Source organism: Mandrillus leucophaeus, unplaced genomic scaffold (genome assembly GCF_000951045.1).
Source record: "Mandrillus leucophaeus isolate KB7577 unplaced genomic scaffold, Mleu.le_1.0 Scaffold1147, whole genome shotgun sequence".
Taxonomy (NCBI): Eukaryota; Metazoa; Chordata; class Mammalia; order Primates; family Cercopithecidae; genus Mandrillus; species Mandrillus leucophaeus.
The window spans coordinates 215,920-235,012 of record NW_012099732.1 but is presented as its reverse complement, the minus strand read 5'-3'; the positions used below and the strand labels follow the sequence as shown (position 1 = coordinate 235,012).

Below are 19,093 nucleotides of genomic sequence, written 5' to 3'. Positions count from 1 at the left end.
AAAAAAAAAAAAAAAAAAAAACTCCTTTCAAGAATTTTCTTTCAAAATGTTTAAATAATTGTTTATTATCACATATTTGCTTTATCAATATTAACTTGTATACCTTGTATAAAAAGAGCTCCTAAAATCAGTAAGAAAAATGGATGAAAAACATGAATAGTTTATAAGTGATAAAATATAAATGACTGATAAACATAAAAAAAGATTCCCAATTTACAAAGTATATTTCTAAATACTTTCAGTAAGTATTAAAAAATATAAATTAAACCAACATTATGTTTTGCCTAAAAGATGACACAGAATAATAATGTTTAATCTTGGAGAGATTATCAGGAAGCAAAGAGGCTCATACACTGTTGATAGAATGATAAATTGTTATGACTTTTGGAGGATGATGTATTCATATCTATTAGAATCGTAAATAGTTTTATCTTTTTACAGTGTTATGTAAGTACTAAAATTCCTGAATATGTTTACAGTAAGCATATATATTTTTAAAATTAGAAAAATACAGCAAATATTTTTAATAGTTCAGTTTTTGAGGAAACACTTTATTTATAGGACCTAAAATAATTTACTTAGGTGGCCTTGGAAAATCTAGTTAGTGCAGAAAGATCACATGTTCAGGAGCTCACTGTGTGGGGAACTAGCACACACTTCACAGCGGGTTAAAAGAAAAAAAACACACATGACCCAAATCCTAGTTCTTGATGGTTAACCCAAATAACTCTTTGTAATAAAGACCATATGTTATTGGAAACCTATGTATCAGGTACATCCTTAGAATCTGGGTCTAAAGGTATTGCATAAATTATTCATTCATATAGTCAAATTTTGATTTGATTATCCACTGGAATTACTCAAAAAGCTTTATTGCTTCTTCAGTATCCCATGGTGCTTCAAAGTTGTTTAAATAACCATTTAAATCCAATGTGCCCTGAGATAACACAAAATCACTGGGCTATCCACACCGATAATTGTATTTGTTTGTAATGGAATGAATGAGAATAATTGCAATCTACAAGCTAGCTAGAAACGATCTTGAGCATTATCTACTATTATGGACTTTGGGGAGCATTATTCTATTTTATTAAAAATTATCTCTACTCATCCTGTGTAAATTATTTTATCTTCTAAATAAGACTACGTTGTACCATACAGTTTGTCTTCTTTTCTGTGTTAAAGTGTCAGTCCAGTAGTTTAGCTTCCTTTTTGTGAAGATTAGTGAAATGTAACCATTTTGATCATACTGTATGGAAAATAAGTACCAATTGGCTCTTACAGTGTCAGTGACAGAGGCAAGCACATATACAGAACCAGAACAAACTTCCCAATTGGTAAAACTCCTACTCAGTCTTGAATTCTGATTCCTAATAGCTAACTCAATTATCTCCCAGCAGTCTTCACTACAGATCAATTGCCCAGCTATTCCACCTGCATCTGAGATATGTGTACATTATCAGTACCAATATTTCAAAGCTAAAATTTCAGTTAGTTTCTTAGTTAGTAATCATCAAGTTTTTAAAAAATTATCATCTCAGTTTTCACCTTACCTTATACCCTTTGTTGAGTGTCCTTTGGTATCAAGAACGTCATGCATATTCTGCTAAATACATCAGTGTTCAGTTAAGATTAATGCCAACTATGAACACTACCTTGGAAATATTGTTATTTCTATAACCTGCTAGAACACTTTCTTAGTAATTTCTTCTTCCCAGAATACACAAGCTCTGTATTTTGGGGTGAGTGTTGGAACAGTGTGTGTTTGTGTTTGTAGGCGTGTATATACATACATGTCTGCATGTGTTTGAAAACTTGATTTAAAATTACTGACAGTAATAAAATTTTTTAAATTGAATGTTCCAGGTACTGTTCAAGGAGGAGACAACTTTCAGATGGAAATGTCACAAGTGGGATTCAGTGCAGATTACTCTCCTCAAAATGTGTGTATATCAGATAGCTTCAAGCCATGTTGTCATTTGGCATAACACTACCAGACACAGTAACCTTATACATTAAGTGGGAAGACAGCCATCTAGGGATCAGCCCTTCTGATTCCTAGTCACAGTCATTTAGTTTCTTTGTGCTGCTGATTTACCTCTAAAATGTGAAGGTTAACAATATCTTCCCTTCCCTGTTTCCTAGGGATCTTATATAGGGGAAAGCTGATAGTATACAAAAAAGTCTTTGAGTACTCCAGGGCACAGACAGTATATTAACTTAAGGTATTATTCCTGCAGGAATTGTCTTTGAATCAATTTTTAACAACTGGAAATGTTTGTTAAAAACATTCACTGTTGTCATCACTGTCATGGTCAAATTCTGAGTTGTCATAGTATCTTTTTCTAAGACCAGACAGAAAAGAGTTGAAAAAATAAGGAGGTAGGAAAAATGTGACATGGGATTGGAGTACAACACTCTTTTCAGCTCAGGGAAGTTCATTTCTATCTCTCACAAACATCCACCTCCTGGGCCCCTGATTCTAATTTGAGTCAGGAGATGAGAGAGATAGTGAAAGGAAGGAAAAAAGAAAAAGAGAAAGAGATCCTGGGAAATATTTAAGGGACAATAGGAAGTCAGAGGATTTGATCGGCAGGTCAGAGGACCAAGAACGGCTTGTTTTCTGTCTAGAATCAAAGGAGCTGACTTTTTCTTGATCATCAATCCTTAGATATACTCATAGAAGTTATGGATCTTTCCCTTAGAAAAAAATATAAATGAATCTATGCACGGAGAATTTTGCACACAATCCCATGAGGTTTTTGTACATACCCTAAAATGCTTTCATGCACCCCAAATCCAGAATCCCTCAATACTACAGTCATTCACATAACTTCATGGTCTCTTATCTTCAAAGTAGAACACATCTTTTTCTTACTTGCTATTTTTCATGGCTTGTATTTTTTAGTCCAACATCATATCTTTGGTATGTTCTAAGATAGAAGAATAAAAAATTAAAAATAGTGTATCTCATCCTCACCAAATCTGCCTTCTGTGATGATTTGTAGCTTTGACTGTTTAGATTGGGTTTCGAGTCAAATCAGAGTAGGCTTCCTCCTTTGCCCTCCCCACAGGGCTGACAAATTGTTATTTTCCTTCCAATAGATTGAATATCACAGCTATAGGTGCTTGTAGCTGTGATATTATCAAATAGATGGAATATGTGAATATACAGGAACATTTGAGAAGGGGTCAGGAAGAGAGAGGAAGAAAGCTGAAAATAGAGCAAGTCGGAAGAGGGCCTCCCAAGATGTGTCTGGGATAGCAGCAGCATCTCCGTTTCTCCTGTGTTAGTACTTCCTGTTTCTCAAGCATGTCTCATATCTGGCTGTGAGCTTTCCTTATAAATATGTGGAGTGAGAGGCCCACTTCTGACTCCCTTCTAAAGGTCATAAGGGTTTACCATTGGCAAATATACGCCTTTGAACGGGACGTTTGAAGATGGCTATGTACCTGTCCTATACTATAGGTTATTACAAAGGTTTGTCTGTATAACATGTCATACTAAATAAAGTTCAAAATAACACAGCCAATGGGAAGGCTTGTTCTCTAGCACAAATATATTAAGACAATTAAGAGATATATCAACAAATGTTCATATATATTTCAACATTTTAAATAAATCTAAACAATTTATTTCAATGTTTTGCCTCCCCTGCATTCTTATGCTTTAAAGGTGGTTTGTTTTAATGATCTTCATTTTTAAATTATTTTAGGATATTCTGATGCTGGGTGCAGTGGGAGCTTTTGGCTGGAGTGGGACCATTGTCCAGAAGACATCTCATGGCCATTTGATCTTTCCTAAACAGGCCTTTGACCAAATTCTGCAGGACAGAAATCACAGTTCATATTTAGGTAAGGCATAGTAATAATTGGCTCAGCAAACTTAAGTTCCCTTGCTTTAAACCAGCTCTTTGTTGAATCTCAGAGTGAGTTCAGCAAAACCCTTGGACTGTCTGTCATCTAATTGTCATATTTATTACACATATATATGTTGTCTCTGCCAGTCAGGCCTAAAGGCATAACTACTTATTGGAGTATTGTATTATACTCACTAGTTTTTTCTGACTGGTCAAGTGGTTGTAATTCCTGGAACATGATTGTGTTCCTCCAAAATGGAAATAGTTCCCAAAAGTAAATATAGTAAGTGATAGTCTTATATTGTTTTAGAGCTCTTAGTCTTCTTGTTCTTATAATAAGCAGCCACTGATTTTGCAGACTTACTATGGGACAGTTCCTGAGCTGGCTAGTCTGTCTACATAAACATTTAAATCTTTCCAACCAGTCTTTCAGGGATGTTTTGCCTTTGAGAGATAGCAAGATTAACTTGTCTAAAGTTCAACAACCTAGTAAGTGGCAAATCCAGAATTCAAACCTCGGACTGTTTCCAAGACCTGTGTTCTTTCTATTGTGCAACACTACCTTTTAAATACATTTATTCATTCGTTCCAGAAATATTTGTTGAATGCCACGTTCACAGGTGGCCAATGAGAACAGCCTGGAATCTGAGGCAGTTTTATAGGTAGAAGTCCCATCTACACAGGGAAGTGCTTCGGGTAAAGGACAGGAGTAATTCATCTTAGAAAAAGGAAGACATGTCCTCAGTGATGTATTCAGGAACGCTAGAAACTTTGCATCACATCTAACACAAAAGGATCTCTGGTCACCTTTACTAACTTATTTTAACCTTGTTTTGCTCAGATATTCAATGGTAATCACTCTGATGCTCCTTACGTTTTAGGTTACTCTGTGGCTGCAATTTCTACTGGAGAAAGCACCCACTTTGTTGCTGGTGCTCCTCGGGCAAATTATACCGGCCAGATAGTGCTGTACAGTGTGAATGAGAATGGCAATGTCACAGTTATTCAGGCTCACCGAGGTGACCAGGTAAATCTCACTGTTTAGCAGGTGAAATTAATTTTATGGGCAACTGGGCAGGTGGGGAGTCGGGTGAGCAGAAGTGGAAACCAACATGACCTGAGTGCTTACTCTGTAATCTGAGTTTATTAGTGTATTCCTTAAATCGTCACAACAATACCAAGAAGACAGCCCTCCCTTTTGACAACTGACTGGGAATTTAGCTAGCTTTCTAAGGTCACACAGTGTCCATGGATTGAGCCGTCATTAAAACTCAGTCCTTTCTGGACTCAGAGGTTGTCCTGTTTGATTACATCCCCTTCATGTTTTTGACTCCCTGGATTAATAATGCATGGACATTATTTAGTTGTGATGGCAGGCACCTAACCACTGCTTTGTAGGTAAGCACACACCAGAAACAAGGATTTGGAGAGGAAATAATCAGAAGAAGGGAGCAAAATAACATTATAAAGACTGAACTTCTGCATCTGGACCTGTCAAAATGTCCTTTTAGTTTCGAAGATTCTAAAAGTAAAACAATTATCTTCTCTGCCACTTTCAACTGATGGGTGACAGTTTGGTAGTCAGACCCTATGATGAATCCCAGTTATGGCCCACTACAGCAAAGGTCTGTTGTTAGGGCAAAGGTCAGCTGATTGCTTCCTGTTTCCTTACTAAACAGTTTTGACCCAGGGGCTTGACACACATTTAAAATGAGCATCGCTAATCCCTGACAGCCAACAAAAAGTGGTTTCCTTCTTTGAGCTGGAGAAACTTACAAAGATTTCTCTTCTCTTAGATTGTGTGATCCTGCTATTGCTATGGATTTTCTAGGAGTAAGAAGACCTGAGCTCTTGACTTCCATGACCATAAATTAGCATACTTTATGTAACCATAAATTAGCACATACTTTTCTCTCTCTTTTGATATTTTAAAGAAGTTCCTTTTTAATTTAGAAAATAACAGTGATAGTATTATGAAAGGAATCATTTCTTAGTCATTTCTAAATCCTTAAAAAGTGTTCACATAGGCATGCATTGAATGCTGTTGAATGAGGTGAATGTTCAAAGTCTCAGCTTTTCTTATTTTAATTTATCTCCACCTAGTCCTCCTGTCCCAATCTATCCAGCAACTGCTTACCTGTCTCATATCATGCCTTGTACACTTACATCATCATATGTGCTTCACCACTTCCCTCCACCTAGAAAACTCCATGTCCTTCTTACTTTGCAATTCAAATGATATTTTAACTTTCTAAGCCTTCCTGACTCTCCTGCTCTCTGATCACTCAGCATTTGGAACTTTCCTCTATTACAATTTATTTTACCATAGAAGCTTAATTATTTATTCTCCCTGCCTCTACCTCTCCTGCCTTTCACTATGACAGACCTCACATACCTACGAAAGGTTTGCCTTATAAGTATGCCTTTGACCCCCTGGTGTCAGAAACACCTGGAATGCTAATTTAAATTGCTGTGTTCTGGATCACATCCTAGACATTACATCAGAATCTCTAGAAATGGGTCTCAGGGATCTGTATTTCAAAGGCATTTTCTTGGAGATACTTGTGCACACTAAGATTTAAGAACCAGGTGTTAGATGGTATTAGAACCTGCGGGAAGGGACTATGCTGTCTGTCTTCATATTCCTAGCACTTTGCAAATAGTAAACACTCAATTTTTGTGTATTGAATGAGCAAGTAAATGTTCAGTGTAATATTAGAAGTATGTGAATCCTAGGAATTCTAAGGTTAACATGTTTTATTGCTCCAGATTGGCTCCTATTTCGGTAGCGTGCTATGTTCAGTTGATGTGGATAAAGACACCATTACAGATGTGCTCTTGGTAGGTGCACCAATGTACATGAATGACCTAAAGAAAGAGGAAGGAAGAGTCTACCTGTTTACTATCAAAAAGGTAAAAAAAAAAAAATCGTTAAACTAACAGCTTAATTTGCTTTAGTATTGACAATTTAACCTGCATTTGGAAAGAAAATTTATTATTATTGCATGATAATTTGCACAGATAGTATGGTTTACATTTCATCATTTTTGAGGATGTCCCCATTAAGTTAAGATTTTAAAAATTACATTAATGGGAAAAACTAGAGTTGAATGTATAGTGTACTGCCATTTTCCATGAGAGGTCTTTGAATATATAGTCTCATGCAAACAAAGCCATTCTAAGTGTACATTATTTATTGAAATATGCATATACACAAACATTTGTGTATTTCTCTAGTATCACGTGTAATTTTTTCTATAAAGACAGAAATAACAGGGCAATGCTATCTTGTTATCAGTTGACAGTGAAAAACACAAGTTGCACCAGGCATATTGTAAATTCCATGTGATCCCAGATGCTTTCTACATTAGTTTGTCAGGAAGTGTCATTGCTTAGTGTAACATTTCGGCATGTGTCCAGCTCTTGAAGTTTCAAGTCCTTCCACAAAAAAAACCATACGTGAACATGGAAAAGCATAATATTTCCAATTTGTAGACTGAACTCTCTAAATCCATGTATATAAATATAGTTAACTCCTTGAAATAAAAAAAGAAAACCAAATTAAAGACACAGATTGACACAGAAAATTATATGACAACAGAAGGGAAAGGATGGGAAAGAGAAGCTGATGTTAAAGTAGTAAATATTACGGTTAAGTGTTGTGATATTTTGTCGTACCTGATGTATTGATATTTATGTAAAAATTAACCTCTTAACAGATGTAATTAATTAAAACAATTCTAAAGCATTTATACATATAAAGAATGTATAATTGAGTATCCACAAAGGCTGGACCTATTTACTTGTTTGAAAAACTGACAAATCCCCCATTCTTTAAATATTTCTTACTTGTGAGATATACTGAATTGTCATTAATTGTTGAAAATGAAAAGATCTTTTAATACCGTGTCAAACTCAGTAACAATTTTTGTAAGATTATAATAGAGGAGAAAGAATCAACACTGACCCAGTTTCATGGTTGAGAAACATTGCTTTCTTGTGAAGTCATGAAATATTTCCATACTTTATTATGAAATCTAAGAAAAAAAATTGTGTTTTACAAGGAAATGTCTTTTCCTTCACACAGAATTATTTAGTGTTTTTAATAATGGAGATATTAATCTCATTTTCTACTTCCTGTACCATTATAATTATGTCACTATTTGGTCATTTTTACTGAAAGCCTAAATTAAGATATTGTGTTTTATTTTGTTCTGTGTCTGCTTTAATTTCAATCAAGATATTAGTAGTTTTCACCAGAAAAATTTTAAATCAAAAGGTTGGAAATAGGTGAAGATCGTATTATTGAGAGGAAAATGAGACCAAGAAATTGATGCTGTTCAGCTACAGGAAAGAGAATTGTCTCCTTTCACCTTGGTTTAGGAGCAGATATTTATGACCTGAAATTCTTATTTATAATTCTGATCATAAATAGTTCAGGTTTAAAATTCTATCCATTTTTAACATTAAAAAATTAGTTTGGTCATCGATTGCTCTGAAATTTATTTTCTTTTTTATCATATGTTTTTCACTTTTTTAAATGGATGGGGTCTTGCTCTGTCACCCAGGCTGAAGTGCAGTGGTATGATCATAGCTCACTGCAGCCTCTAATTCCTGGGCTCAACCGATCCTCCCACTTCAGCCTCCTGAGAGCTAGGACTACAGGTGTGTGCCACCACTCCTGGCTAACTTTTTACAAAAATGTTTTGTAGAGACAGGGTCTCACTATTGCTTAAGCAGGTCTCAAATACCTGACTTCAAGCAGTCCTTCTGCCTCAGCCTCTGGAATCTTTGGGATTACAGGCATGCGTCACCACACCCAGCTGCTCTGAATTTTAATTATACAAGTTGTAAGGTTTGCTTTAATCATCCTTTTGTTCCCCCTTTGCAAGGGCATTTTGAGTCAGCACCAATTTCTTGAAGGCCCCGAGGGCATTGAAAATGCTCGATTTGGTTCAGCAATTGCAGCTCTTTCAGACATCAACATGGATGGCTTTAATGATGTGATTGTTGGTTCGCCACTAGAAAATCAGAATTCTGGAGCTGTATACATTTATAATGGTCATCAGGGCACTGTCCGCACGAAGTATTCCCAGGTAATCCAGGAGCTGCCGAGACGTATGTATTTGTAGGTCTTACCATATTAGACGTAGAAAGCGTCATGTAAACCATGCAATCCATCCCTCTTATTTTCTAACTTCATTATTTCACTCAACAAATGTTAAATGAGCCTCCACTATGTGCCAAGCACTGTTCTAGACTCTGGGGATGCTATAAGAACAGGACAGACACAATTCTGATCTTTGTGTGCCTTATATTATATTGGAGGAGACAAATGAAAAAAAGAGAAGTAGATAAGACCAAGCGTTCCAGATACTAATAAAGGAAATTTTTAAAAAGCAAATGAAATTAAAATAGGAAATAAAATTTCAGAAATAGGAGTATGAGGTGGTTGAAGGGGTGACTAATGAGGCCTCACTGAGCAGTCAATTTTGAAGTAGGACCTGAGGGAAACGAACTAGGAACGGAACCCTGTACTTGAACTTGCCTTAATTTGCTCCCAGCCCACTGATCTTTTCACTGGTTTATGATTTTTATTAAAGATGTATGCTGTCCCCTTGATGAAAATGTGGCTGTAAGAGTGATACAGAGATCAGATAATAAGACGTGACTAAAAAACTAGTCTTTAGAATTTGTGGAGAATGTTTATTCAAATAAACAAATGTTTATTCCAGATTGTGTTTACAATCTGGAAAATGACTACATAGAAAATATAATAATGAAATGCAGAGGCTGCCATTTTCTGGTTCAGCTGTTGTGTACTATAATTTCGTGTCAAACTTGCTCTTTTAGAAAATCTTGGGATCTGATGGAGCCTTTAGGAGCCATCTCCAGTACTTTGGGAGGTCCTTGGATGGCTATGGAGATTTAAATGGGGATTCCATCACTGATGTGTCCATTGGTGCCTTTGGACAAGTGGTTCAACTCTGGTGAGTCAGGAAGAGCCAGACACAAACTACAAATTACCCGCTAAGAAAGCAGAACATGTCTGTACTGATATTATAGAAATGCCATATGCATTCTATAAGACTATAGGAAATTGATGTATCATAGTTTGCCCAAAGGAATAAATGTGTTTTTCCAAGTGCGAAAAATAGATATATTTGCTCACCATTAGAAATACATTTCTCTCCTCATATGGTGAGTAAAAACAGTGCATAGAAAACATAAATTTCTGGAAATGGTGTCCAGGCTATTTCTGAATGTTATCTTCCAATAAATAGCCTTATCTCAGCATACAGAAGGGAAGCCTCATGAGAGTGCATTTAGAATACTGAAAATTCAGACAGCACAAGTAAAGTGTAACTTCTATGTGACTAAAAGGTATATTTTAAAATTATTAGTCATAAACAATAAGCCATTATTTAGGTTTAGCTGACCTCTCATTGACTTCCATAGGAATTGAAGATTCAGGTGGAACAATATGAAGGTCATGTGATTCAAGGTCAAAAATAAATATATTGGACTGGCAAGGGAATAGAATCAGAAAGAAGTTGATTATTCAATCAAGAATCTCCATTCATTTGTCTCTGTCAAAAAATGTGCTTTAAAGTCCAAATATTTGAACAATAGAATAATATTCATTGATTGTTTTTTATTTCTGAGTTTAATGATACTATTTACAAATCTCACTTGTGCTTTTAAAGAATGAAGTGCATTATTTCTATTGCAGAATGAAGCTTTTATGTGGAAAAAATAAAACTCAAGAATAATATTTAAGACATTAAAAAACAAGAAAATATATTTACTGAACAAATCAGTTAAAATCATTTCAGAGTAGCGTTATCAAGAGTACCTACATGTATCCCAGAACTTAAAGTATAATAAATAAATAAATAATATGTTAAATGTGGATTATGTCAGTGATGCAGTCACAAATTAAAAAAAAAAATTATGTCTGTCTGCCATCTTAGAGCCTTCAAATATAAACTACTGCTAACGTGCTTTAGAGAGAAAAATTCAGTAATGCTGGTACTGGGTCCTCTTTGATAAAGGATATAATACGTGTGCTCAGTAATAACATCCATCCATCTGTTCCTCTTTATGTCTTTTAGGTCACAAAGTATTGCTGATATAGCTATAGAAGCTTCATTCACACCAGAAAAAATCACTTTGGTCAATAAGAATGCTCAGATAATTCTCAAACTCTGCTTCAGTGCAAAGTTCAGACCTACTAAGCAAAACAATCAAGTGGGTGCGTAGATCTGAAATAATCTATATAGAAATTGGTTGGTTTACAGAGTTTTAGTCCTGAATATAACATATTTTGGTTTGTAGGCCAAGAGAAATAAGGGTCTTTGGTTACAGACACTTAAGTTTCCATACACTGGAGATGCCTGATAATGGTTCATTAGTCATGGAAGGTTAGTTTAGATCTTCCTTCCACATCTCTAGAAGGTTCTACTGCAGAAAGTTGTAATCTCTATGACATAACCAAGGGCCCTCCTGTTTCCATCCTTTGAGTTTCTCTTACCTCCACTTCCCTTACTTAAAACCTTGAGCATACACAGATTATGCTGAACTGTCACTCAGATGACTATATCATGTTGGTTATGCCATGATCTATATAGGACAGGTTCAGTAAAAGTATCAAGTATTTTTCCTGTTCTTGAGCAATTAATAAAAATGAAATAATGAAAGAAAACATGAAAAGCAATGTATAACTTTTCCCAGTGTTTTAAATGTTCTAAATAATACAGAGAAATGAATAAAAGTCTGAATTATGTCTCATCAGATGGGGAAGGGTGAGGAAATCATTGTGGGCAAGTGTCAGCAGGAATTATTGTCTTTTCTCTTGGGCTGGCCAAGCTGTCTTTCAAGGCCTGGCAAAGGTCCTGCCTCCTCTTCGAAGCTTTTCTAAGCACATTATCTCACCTTCATCTCTCCTGCCCCAGTTATCTCACCATGCTCAATACATAACTTGCAATTTAACACTTGATTCAAAACTACCTTCTTTCATGAACCGCTGCTTCATGGGTCCCCATTCCCCTTCCATCAGAATTTGGCTTTAAACTTCAGAACCTGTAGCTCCTATAGGAATTCAGTTAAGTGACAAATACATTACCTTAAAACTGAAAATACAGAAGCAGTTTATTTGCCATTATTCATACCAAGATACAAATAAGATGAGAACACAAACAAAATTAGATTCAAATCTCAACGTGCTTTCCATATTTTCCTACTTTTTGTATCCATTTGGAAGTTTTCCCTGCAGGTGTTCAAAGATTGACCTAATTTTGAGTAGCGTATCTCACTTGACCTGCCTTGTAGCACATATAACTGAGCACACATGATAGTTAAGTCAAAAACCGTTGCTGTATAAACATTGTGGCTAGTCTGCCTAATAGATTAACTTGGGAAATATATTAGTTGGCAGAAACAGCAGGCTGGTCAGCTCTTCTGGCCCTGAAGCAAAGATGTGTCTCACGTTATCTTCCCTTTTTGACTATACTTCAACCCTTATGGAGATGCACACTCAAAAATTCTACTTTCAGAGAATTTCCTTCCCATCCATAGCCTGCCGAGGGTTTCTGGCCTTTCTTACTATTGGGCGTCTTTCACTGTAAATCTTTTTTCCTGATGCCTTCAGGTCCACACTGATAAGCCAAGTGAAATGATTGTGAGCTCATTTGTCACTTCATTGCTTGGCAATAATAGTATGTAAGACATGAATCCCATCTTCACAACTGTGGAAAGTGAATTTATAAAGCATATGGTTTCTATCATTTATTGCATCAGGTGCACACTCCAGTTTAAGATTAATAACATAGCCTACGAAGCTATGTATCATTTTTACGAAGCTGCTTGAAAAAAGAAAAGGAAAAGCATTATAACGTGAACTAACTTTGTCCTAACTGCACTCACCTCCCTGTCATTGTTTTTCCTTTACATCATCTTCACAACTTATTTTTAGTTTATTTAATTCTTTAATATTTTATCTATCTTTGTTGGCATTGTTAAGTCATTGGAGCAAGAAAAATTGTACAACATATATGATAGATTTTTTTCAAGGTAACATGTAGAATTCATACTTTGGGAAGTATATACAACCTTTAAAATATTGAAAATAATAAAGTAAGATAGAATAACCCCAAATAAGGCAGTAAGGCAGCTGATGCTGTGAATGGCACCAGATGTTCTCGCTCAGTTTTGGACATATGGCCAGTGGACTTTAGTTGAAGGTAATAATTCTGATAGCTTAGACATTGGCTACTGACATCAGTTATTATCACATAATTTTTTTTCATGGGTTGGTATTAGGAAACAGAGGTTCAAAGAGGGTAAGTAAATTGCCCCAAGTCACAGAGCTCATAAACAGCAGAATTAGGATTCAAACCAAGTCTGCCTGATTGAGACTTTATTGCTGCAGTGTTGCATGCATTTCCCTATGTGAGCATCTAGAATAGGCCAGGCACTGTCCATGTTCCCTTAGAGTATCTCTGTTAATCTTCACAATAACAATTAATTCTTACAACTGGATAGAAGCAGAAAGACCATGAGCTCTCATTTCAAAAATTCCCAACTTTTACTTCTGACTAGCTGCGTGAACTTAGGTGAATTATTTTACATCACTTATTCTAGTTCATTATTTGAAAAATAAGATAATAAATTCACTTTCCAGATTCATTGTAAAACTTGTATGGCATATATGAGAATGTGTCCGATCACTGGTGCTCAGCAACTGTTCCTTTCCATTCTGTGTCTCCGCGTTATGAGTAATGAAGCCCGTGCTTGTGGGAGTGAGCAATTTGCCCAGATTCATCACAGTAGGTTTCCTGGCGGCAAGTCTAGTTTTCTTTCCACTGCTCCCAGCCACATTTCTCTGAATCACATTTCTTTGTATGCACAGTCACCTACGTCACATCAGAGCTAGAATGACAAATGGTATGTGGTGCTAGCTATGGTTCACAAGCCACCAATACGAAGACTATTTCCATATTTTCTTGATGTAGGATACTTTGTCCAAGAAGACACAATAAAGCAGAGACGCTTTTTCCTATAAGTTGATTTGAAATAACATTTCTTTATGATTTTTTATCATAGCCATTGTATATAACATCACACTTGATGCAGATGGATTTTCATCCAGAGTAACCTCCAGGGGGTTATTTAAAGAAAACAATGAAAGGTGCCTGCAGAAGAATATGGTAGTAAATCAAGCACAGAGTTGCCCCGAGCACATCATTTATATACAGGTGAGGCCTCAGGACCAACCCTTTTCATTTTATTTCTTCTTAAAGACAAATGAGTGGTAAAAGTCTAAAATAGAAGCTTATGGGTTAGAAAATGTTTGCCCTTCTAATGAATGCCTTTCTTATGTAATTCCATAAATAAGAAGCATATTTACTTTATGCTAATACTTATGGTCACAATCTATTATTATATAAGTCAGCAGCATCAGATTTCATTCGGAATTGCAATGAAAGGGCTAAAAATACAATTCTTAAATCATAGATATAGTGTTTTCTTAAATGTTTAACAGAGAGAACTTTCCATTGGCAATAAATTTTTTTTTGATAGTTTCCTATCAGGGAAAAATTTTATTTATTGTTCAGCTACTGAAAAATAAGTCCAACTGTGGTTTCTACTATTAGATTTCAGTTAACATAGATGCAACGTAGTAGATTATGAGATAACAATTATTTGTTCTAATTGTATGCTATAATTACTGTATTTAACATGGATTTTGAAAATTTCCCAAGTAAGAAAAATGCTTTTCAGGAGAAAACTTCCAACCAGAAATTTATTTTATAAATGATGTGAATATTTCCACCTTGGAAACCACATAATGGCATTTGAAAGGATAATTTACTCAGGAAACCACTTTTTTAAAAAGGATATTTAAGTACTTTCTTAGAATATGGTTCTCAGAATTTAAGGAGCAAAGGAACTGCCAGGGAAACTTTTGGGAAATGTATATTCCGGGTTCTTACCATCAGAAATCTAGGTTTGAAGGCCCAAGGAATATGCAGGTCTAAGGAGCACCACAATTATTTCTCATGTAAATGGATGGTATTTCTCATGTAAATAGAGAGATCTTACTTCAAGAAATGCTAAGTGTAAACACTAGAAAAACATAAAGTTGACGGTTAAATGAATTAAAATCAGTTGAGTTGTTTAGTTAATTTTTCAGTTTGAAGATTTCTTGTTTGTGAAGACATGGACTTCTTTGTTGTTAAGGTAACAATTTTATAGATTCTTTAAAGGAAAAAATCTTTTTTCCCTTCTCTCTCATCCTGTGCTAAGTGGTGGATCAGATTATACTCGTAATCCCTAGTGAGGAAATGGAGACAGCCAAGCTGTTTTTCTTTAAAGTAAAAAAAATAAAAAATAAAAAATAAAAAAATATCCTCTTTCTCTATTTGATATCAATGCCAGTTAAAGTACATCCTACTTGCTAAGCCCACAGCCAGCGAAGGAAACATCTCCTCATAGCCCAGAGCTGTCATGGTAGACAGGCCCCTAGAAGGAGTAAGTCCTTCTGGGAGGACTTCTGGGAGGCCCCCAAGAGTTAAAGAGTAAGTCCTGCCTGTGAATGGACTAAAGAATACCAAGATATCGCTTCTGAGTAAAAGGCAAATTCAAATGTTAGGGTTTCACTTGTATAGACATAGTGCTTTCTTGACAAGAACTGATGAGCTTCATTAACTAAGAATCCCTGCTTCAAATTCTTACTAGACCCAAGTCTCCTTTGGTTTCTTAGTAGAAGAGAGGCTAAAAGCAGAATTAGGTTGGAAGAAAAGAAGTGAGAGTCTTGATTATTCAAAACAAAGATATTCTACATAATTGAAAGCTGACTGTGCTCTTAATTGTAAACACATTTGTAATCGTTTTCTTGTTTTAATGCTGCTGTGCCCTAATAAACTGATTCTGTCTCTCCCTGTATGTTTGTGTGTGTGTATGTTTAGGAGCCCTCTGATGTTGTCAACTCTTTGGATTTGCGTGTGGACATCAGTCTGGAAAACCCTGGCACTAGCCCTGCCCTTGAAGCCTATTCGGAGACTACCAAGGTCTTCAGTGTAAGTGCAGCTTACACTTCCTGGATTTAGACTGGCAAACAAAGTTTCACAGTCACTACAATAGTGTCTGAAGGATACTTAGGATGCAGCCTGTAAATTCTTAATTTTCTAAATGAAATACAATTACATTTGCATAAAGTTCACTAACACTGAAGTTCCATGACAGTAAGGATTTTTGTTTTTCTTGTTCACTGCTGTATTTCCAGTCCCTAGACCTGGGCCTGGCCCATTGTATGTGTTCAACACATATTTGTTGAAGAAATAAATAAAAATAAAGTAAATGCCTTGTGCTCACCACTCAAAAAATATTACCAATACATATGAAGCTCTGTGTATCGCTGTCCCCACCATAGACACTTTCATCTAGCTCCCCCTGCACAAATGATTATCTTGAATTTTGTGTTTATTAATGCTTTTCTTTACTATTTTGTTAAACATTTATATATTCCTAGAACATTGTTTGGTTTTATACTTTATGTAAATAGAATAATACTGTATGTATTCTTCTGTAATTTGCTTTTTCAACCCAAGAGCAAATGTATGAATCTTTTTTTCCTTTTTTGTAGATTCCTTTCCACAAAGACTGTGGTGAGGATGGACTTTGCATTGCTGATCTAGTTCTAGATGTCCGACAAATACCAGCTGCTCAGTAAGTTTTACTTTAAAGCTCATTGTAAAATGTAGAAATAAAAGACACACTAGATTACTTTATTCAAGTGAATGTTTATAGAGTTTTTCTACAAAAGAAACATTCATAACTAACAAGACCTTTAAAAACTAAATTTCAATGTCTACTATCCACATAAGAGTAAATTAATAAGAAATATAAACTTATCTGTATTTAAATGGTTCCATTCCCTCTGATATAATAGCAACAAAGAACAAAATCCAAATGCACTTACTTATTTGTTGTCAGTATCATTTTAATGCAAAGATAGTTTATTACAAAGCAATTTTCTCAGTATTCTAGGTAAGTCTAAAGAGTTTAGTTTTTTAATGAGTGAAATTTTAAAATACTGGCCTTTTTATTTAACAGTAATGGCTTCCTCCCTCCTTTTTGCTTTTAACAGAGAACAACCCTTTACTGTCAGCAACCAAAACAAAAGGTTAACATTTTCAGTAACACTGAAAAACAAAAGGGAAAGTGCATACAACACTGGAATTGTTGTTGATTTTTCAGAAAACTTGTTTTTTGCATCATTCTCCCTGCCGGTATGTGATGAGACCCTGCGCTTACTTCTACCATGCTTCCTACTTATCGATCACTCTATGTCCTCTGAGTTGTTTAAAGAAGCACCCTAACCCTCAGCATGATCAGTCTGAACTTTGTGGCTTCCGACTAGTTAAATCGCATGAGAACATAGTCTGGCTCTATATCTAGATTCTGCTTGACAACTCGGGTCAGTTTTTCCCTTATCCTGAGACTTGGCAGCAGTAGCCAGACACTCCCATAACTCTTCTTGAGCCATCAGTGTGATGAGGCTGCTGCATTCTGCACAGATGCGGTGCACTTGCTCTGAGACATCTGAGTCCCAAAGCTCAGCCTGAGCTTTGCAACTACGGTTGCTGCTGCTGCCAAGATGATGCACATCAGCAAAGCCAGCTAATCACATTGACTTGATCGTTATACCAGGAACACACTTGACCGTGAGTGCTCCCTGGTCCCTCCCCTACCACCAAATGATGAAGAAAAAAGGGGGAGAATGAAAAGCTGAGATTTTCCAAATGAACTACTTGATTAAAGGATTAAATAGTGATTTCATTTAATTTAAAGTTAATGTGATCTTAATAGGCTTAGAGTTCTAAACCTAATCTGACCTTGCTGTTTAAACATCCTGTGCCAAGTGGCAACTACTTCTTTTAAAGGGGGGAAAAAAACCTGAAGAAAACAAAACAAAACAAAACAAAACAACAACAACGAAAAAAACCCTTCAAATTATTTAAAATACAAACACCAATATATGATTTTATTTTCTTCTCTTGAAAATGCTTCAGATAAATTGAGAAAAACATATTCCTAAAGCCAGCATTTTAAAATACTGAATTAAAGCTATTTGTGCATCTGAAATCTAAAAACTATCTTTTTTCTGAGGAAAAAAATACAGTATTTAATCTTTTCTTTGGTTTGTTGGATGTCCTAGGTATCTTTAGGGCTAGCAGTAAAAATAGTATATTAGCCACCTGGGCAATATAAAATTTCAAGTCTTGAGGGATAATAAATTATTTCAGTATGAACCAACCTTACTGCTAAAATGTCACTGTACCTCTTTCACCAGGTGTGTGCATACACAGCCAAATATTATATGCCAATTCATCATTGTTGTTTCCTTGGTCTTGTTCAGGTTGATGGGACAGAAGTAACATGCCAGGTGGCTGCATCTCAGAAGTCTGTTGCCTGTGATGTAGGCTACCCTGCTTTAAAGAGAGAACAACAGGTACAGCTTGCATTTCATCCTCCAGTCCATACAAGCCCTCCTCAGCACATATGCTGATTTACCAACATAACATCCTGCTATCATAATTTGATAGGCATCACAAAATAACTGGCTGCATACTTAGGGGAAGTTTTCAATATCTGAATGTTTTCTTTAAATTATTAATAAAAATGGGATTTTCTCCATGCAATTCATTCCAAAAGGTACACACAATATGGAAGGTTCTTTTTGTCTAAATATGTCGAGCAACATTGGTCAAAGCACTATACACAGAGTCATGGAGATCATTTATTAACCCCTGTTAACAAGTTTCACATCAGCTCATAGCTTCTAAATTCAGACAGGTATATGCACCTGGATAACTTACATGTGTCACTTGGAAGTCAAGCTTCTCTAATTCTAATGTGAAGCATAGTGAAACAAGGTGGACAAATAAAGATATTCTATGAATTGGAAAACTTAAGGTATATAAAATTCAGAATCAAATTTGAGTGAGTTTACTTTTATGGGAAGCATTTTTTTTTTCACATTGACCCCTGAGTATGAAGCATCATAGACTGAGAAATTTTAATTTTGTCTTTAGGTGACCTTTACTATTAACTTTGACTTCAATCTTCAAAACCTTCAGAATCAGGCATCTCTCAGTTTCCAAGCCTTAAGGTAAAACATAATGAAGTCATCAATGGAATGATGGATAGCTTTATATTTCTCTTTTTTT

General features: G+C 35.5%; 1 protein-coding gene across 1 annotated transcript in view; it reads left to right on the top strand.

Moving 5' to 3' along the window:
- Positions 1-19,093, top strand: part of ITGA2 (integrin, alpha 2 (CD49B, alpha 2 subunit of VLA-2 receptor)) — a 104,263-nt gene that overhangs the window by 66,901 nt on the left and 18,269 nt on the right. Inside the window, exons 10-22 of the mRNA XM_011997673.1 lie at positions 1,867-1,943; positions 3,717-3,855; positions 4,742-4,887; positions 6,630-6,773; positions 8,753-8,956; positions 9,714-9,850; positions 10,976-11,115; positions 13,965-14,116; positions 15,830-15,940; positions 16,507-16,589; positions 17,011-17,152; positions 18,283-18,375; positions 18,959-19,035. Coding sequence (XP_011853063.1) covers positions 1,867-1,943; positions 3,717-3,855; positions 4,742-4,887; positions 6,630-6,773; positions 8,753-8,956; positions 9,714-9,850; positions 10,976-11,115; positions 13,965-14,116; positions 15,830-15,940; positions 16,507-16,589; positions 17,011-17,152; positions 18,283-18,375; positions 18,959-19,035 — 1,645 coding nt within the window. The remainder of the gene's footprint in view (positions 1-1,866; positions 1,944-3,716; positions 3,856-4,741; positions 4,888-6,629; positions 6,774-8,752; positions 8,957-9,713; positions 9,851-10,975; positions 11,116-13,964; positions 14,117-15,829; positions 15,941-16,506; positions 16,590-17,010; positions 17,153-18,282; positions 18,376-18,958; positions 19,036-19,093) is intronic.